Source organism: Fukomys damarensis, unplaced genomic scaffold, assembly GCF_012274545.1.
Source record: "Fukomys damarensis isolate Sample0158 unplaced genomic scaffold, DMR_v1.0_HiC HiC_scaffold_13, whole genome shotgun sequence".
NCBI classification, from domain to species: domain Eukaryota; kingdom Metazoa; phylum Chordata; class Mammalia; order Rodentia; family Bathyergidae; genus Fukomys; species Fukomys damarensis.
Genome location: NW_022900925.1, coordinates 33460580 through 33465378, shown reverse-complemented (window position 1 = coordinate 33465378; position 4799 = coordinate 33460580). Strand labels below are relative to the sequence as shown.

At 54.3% G+C, this 4799-nt stretch overlaps 1 protein-coding gene across 1 annotated transcript in view; it reads left to right on the top strand.

Moving 5' to 3' along the window:
- Rsad1 (radical S-adenosyl methionine domain containing 1) overlaps positions 1-2830 on the top strand; it is a gene marked incomplete at its 5' end in the record, with an annotated part of 6337 nt that extends 3507 nt beyond the window's left edge. The window contains 6 exons of the mRNA XM_033763103.1: positions 1-42; positions 157-220; positions 631-778; positions 965-1019; positions 1623-1726; positions 1874-2830. The exon at positions 1-42 is cut by the window's left edge and continues 97 nt beyond it. Coding sequence (XP_033618994.1) covers positions 1-42; positions 157-220; positions 631-778; positions 965-1019; positions 1623-1726; positions 1874-1991 — 531 coding nt within the window. The remainder of the gene's footprint in view (positions 43-156; positions 221-630; positions 779-964; positions 1020-1622; positions 1727-1873) is intronic.
- Positions 2831-4799: the final 1969 nt, after the last annotated feature.

The following is a 4799-nucleotide window of genomic DNA, read 5'->3' as shown; positions in this document are numbered from 1 at the left end:
GCAGGCTTCCGCCAGTACGAGGTCTCCAGCTTCGCGCGCCACGTGAGTCCGGAATCAGGAAGCCGAGGGGTGACCCGGCGTTGGCCCCTTTCCCCCAGGGGAGTCCCCGCTGGGCACTGTCCTGCCTCTGCGCTCACGGTCCTACCTTCCCCGCAGGGGGCGCTCAGCACCCACAACTGGACTTACTGGCAGGGCGGCCAGTACCTTGGCGTGGGGCCTGGTGAGTCCTCTGTGAGTGACAAGAGGGATGACTCAGGAGAGGACTGTCACGGCGTGAACTCGGGCCACTTACTTAGCTCTCCAAGCCTGCATTTCCTCATACCTAAAGTGCAGCAAAAGAATTCCCGCCCGATGGACCTCTCCAGTGTGCATGTGTGGTGCTTGCAATCCTGCGGTGCTCTGGGGTTCTGAGTGTTTGGGGTGCATCAGAATCCCCCGAAGGGCTCCTTAGGACCCGGAATGGGGCAACGGTGCCCACAGAATTGCTGCTGGGTCAGGGCTGAAGTAGGCCGGGAGAATTCACATTTCCAGCCAGATAAATGCTGCTGGTGGGGAACCATACTTAGAGAAAGAACCCGTGAGTCTAAGTCTGTAAGCTCATAGTGTTAACTTTTGCTGTGTGATTGTCAGGTGCTCACGGGCGATTTATGCCCCAGGGGGTTGGGGGCCACACCCGGGAGGCTCGGATCCAGACGCTGGAGCCCGACAACTGGATGAAGGAGGTGAAGCTGTTCGGTCACGGCACCCGGAAGCGCATCCCCCTGGGCGAGTTGGAGCTGTGAGCATCCGGGGTCTCATGCCCCGGAAGCACTTCCCCTCATCCCTCTTTGTTTCCAGTCCGCATCCTTCCACCTCCGGCCCCGTACTGTACTGCAGGGTCCCCGTCAACACGTCACAGAGTCTGGTTTGAAAAGTGGGAGAGGCAGAGTCTTCTGTCCGATATGGTTGCTGATTTTTCTTTCAGACTGGAGGAGGTTTTGGCCATGGGACTCCGCACTGATGTGGGGATCACGCACCAGGTAAGAACCTAACCTTTGCTCCTCCTGAGCCTTTCGGGACAGTCACTCTCTTTCCTCACTTCACATGCACGTGCACATGCTATTCCTAGAAGTCCGGCCTTGGTCCAGTTGCCTGCTGTGCAGAAGCCTTGGGTGGTATGGGGCAATGGTGAGAAACCTAGACTAGGGCTGCAGGGACCCGGTTGTGGTCCGAGGTCTGCGGCACCGTTGGACCCAAATCCCCAGCTCTGCTCCTCGTCTTTCTCAGCTATATAAGGAAATGGACCCCACAAAGGGTTTCCCGTGTGCTCAGCAGCACCAGATTCAGCTAGGAAGCTTGCTAGATAATTCCTCAGACTCAGGGCCCTGTGGGTGATGTCACGGCCATTCAGCTCTGGCTGTGGCCTTAACCTGCCGGGTGGAGGGAGAGGAGACATAAACGGAGACCTGGCTTGTCCAGGAGCTGGCTTTGGCCTGAAAGTGCAATGTGGGTAAAAGTGTCCACCTCCCCGCTGGCCCTTGGATCTTTCCTGGTGTCCCTGAGCATCCCCGGGCCAGGCTGGACCCTCCGTCCCCCTTAACTAAACCCTAGCTGGTTCATCACCTCTGCCCTCACCTTTCCAGCACTGGCAGCGGTTTGAGCCCCAGCTGACCCTGTGGGACGTGTTTGGAGCAAGCGAGGAGGTGATGGAGCTGCAGGAGCGGGGTCTTCTGCTGCTGGACCACAGGTGAGTTGGGAGCAGAAAAGGCTTAGTGATCCCTGGGAGCCCTGGCTACAGATCCAGAGGCCCAGGGGAAACAAGAGAGACCAGTGAGGCCCTTAGGTGCCCGGGACGGTGAGGCAGAGCGGTCACACCAGGCCTCTCGGGTTCCAGGGGCCTGCGGTGTTCCTGGGAGGGGCTGGCTGTGCTGGACTCACTGTTGCTGACCCTTCTGCCCCGACTCCAAGAGGCCTGGCCGCAGAGAAGTCCCCCTCCTGGGCCAGAAGGGTGACCAGATGTTCCTGCGTCCCAGGGCAGTGCCAGGTGGACGTGGGGGGACTGGACTGGTGCTGCAGACATTGCTCCTCTGCTGGCGGTTGCCAGGTCTGCTCCGAGGAGCAGTGGCCTGGCCTGGACTCCCCCAGGGGTGCAGCCTTGGTGAGGTGGATGGAGGGCTCACGTGGTCTGGGGGTGGCATCCCAGAGCAGCCTTGCTTCAGGATGGGGAATTGCCTGTCACCACCAGCTCCTGTTGGCCTTTTTGGTACCCAGGAATGGGCAGTTTGTATTCGTAATTTAAAAAAAAATTTGTCGATACACGTTTACAGTGCATACCGATTACATTCGTTGTGGTGCACATACACCACAGATCTTCATTCTTTTTATGTCTGCCCCCTCCATCCTTGGTCCTCTTCCCTTTTGTAAAAGCTCTCTCTCCGTTTCCCATTTTCCATCTTTTATTTTGTTATTCAGAGGAACTCTTTCTGTAGGGAGTTGCCTCCTTGAAAGAGGCCTCCTTGCTCTGCATTAAGGTCTTGAGACAGCAAAACCAAGTTCCCTTTAGGTATCTGAAGCAGGAGGAAATTTAATCTAGCAATGAGGCAGTTACGAAACCATCTCACGTTTTTAAGAGGCAAGACTACTGGTCTGTGAATGTCAACATTCTGGGTGTGTCTGATTGTTTCCTGAAACAATATTTAGGTTGGGTATTTTTAGCAAGCATGTGACATAGGTGTTTTGTAATTCAGGGTCAGTAATACGAGATCAAGCCACTATCAGTAATACTACTTTTGGCCAGGTGTGGTGAAGCACGCCTGTCATCATCACAGCACTCAGGAGGCTGAGGCAGGAGGATCACTCTGATTGAGTTCAAAGCCAGCCTGAACTACATAAAGAGGTCTTGTCTTAAAGACAAACAAATAATGTTAGTTTTGATCGCTTGATTAAGGCAGTGGATGCTATGAATCTCCACTGTACCGGGAAATTAAGTAGCTTATCATCTGTGACATGATACCTGGAGACCAGGCCAATGTCCTGTTCCTCAGCACTGCTTTGCCCGTTGATGATGCTCAAATCAGTTCTTAAATTGGGGTTTGCAAAATGTTAAGTTTTGACTCTGACACTGCTTCTGTATTCTGTAACTGGCATTCTCCCTGTAAAAACAAGAAGCTTTGCTGGGTGTGATGGCACGTGCCTATAATCCCAGCACTCAGGAGTCTGAGTCAGTTGGACAGATGTGGCGAACCTATAACACACATTATGTTTTTCTTTTGATGTTCGTGTACGAGGTTTTTTTTTCCTTCTAAACTAAAACCTCACTATTCAAGTTACATTGTAGAATTGGCACTTTGCAATAAATAAGTGGGTTTTGGGTTGCAGTTTGGGCACTCGTCTCTAAAAGGTTCGCCATCACTGCAGTAGGATCTGAAGTTTGAGTTCCACCTGGGCAATTTAGATTCTATCTCAAAATAAACCGAAAGAAACCAAGGTGTGATGGCGCACGCCTGTAATCCTAGCACTCTGGTGGCTGAGGTAGGAGGATTGCTGTGAGTTCAAAGCCAGCCTGAACTGTATAATGAGACCCTGACTCAAAAATAAAACAATTTACTAGAGGAGGAGGATGAGGTGAAGAGGATGTAGCTCAGTGGCAGAGTAGCAGGAAGAAAGAGAGACAGAAAAGAAGAAAGAAAGGAACCTTCCAATTTTTGAAGGACCACTTCTCTCTGTGTGCGCATGTGCGTGTGCAAGGTGGGGAGAACATTTTCTAGGAAGAGGCTGTGTAGCCCTCTAATTCCTTAGTATTTCAAAGCGTGCCAGGGTGCGGAGAGTAATGTAGCCCTGCCAGGGTGGCTCAGCCTCCGGCCCAGTTGAGCATGTGCCTCCCCCGCGTGCCCCGGGGGTGTGAATATCAGGCCTCCTCTGACCCCACGGTAACGCAGTAAGTGCTGTCCCTCTCCATTCGTCATGAAATATTCAGCCCGCTGCAGTGGTGTGCCAGGCCTTGCGCTGGGCACACAGAGGGGAGTAAGACCTGTGCCAGCCTGGAGGAAGTCCTTGCCAGGTTGACAGGTGAGGAAGGAGATGGACTCAGACTAGTGAGATGCACGGTGGCTGCAGGAGTCCAGGCCACTTCTGGGTTTGGGGGTCTGGGGTGTGTCCCCCGCCGCCTCCTGTCCCGGACAGCTCGCGAGGTGACCATGCTGCCCGGGACACCTCTTCCTGAGCCTTCCCCTGATCTTGATACCAAGAAGCGAGCTCGGGCCAGGGCAGTACCCGCTCCGGTTTCTCCCCGCTGCCAGGGCTCGTACCACCCGAGATGGCCCTCTCCTGTGGCCCGTGTGGAGGGCTGCTCAGGGTGGCACTGTTCGCCTCCTGACTCAGCCTGGATCCGCCCTCACCAGGTGAGTCAGAATGAGAGGGACGTGGAATCCGGTTGTTAAATGTGTCCTAAATGGGCCTGTGATCAGTCCGGGTTGGGAGCCCCGATTAGTGCCACCTCCGCCCTGTCGTACTGAGAAGGCAGGGGCGGGAGGAGAGGGTTTCATGGCTTCTCCCAGGCCTGATGGGTGCGTGGGCTCCTTCTCTCCATAGCTCAGCCCTAGCCTGGCTCATTGCTGCTGGGGTTCTCCTTCTTCATCCTGGGACTTTCTTGTCATCTTCTCATTTGCCCTACAGAAGAAAAGGGGTGTGGGGGCATTTGGGAGGCTGAGGCAGGAGGGTTGCGGCAAATTTGAGGCCAGCTGGGACTACATAGTGAGACCCTGTCTCAAAAGACAAAAACAAAAAAAGGGGTAAACAGCCCCCTTTGGGGATAAGGTGAT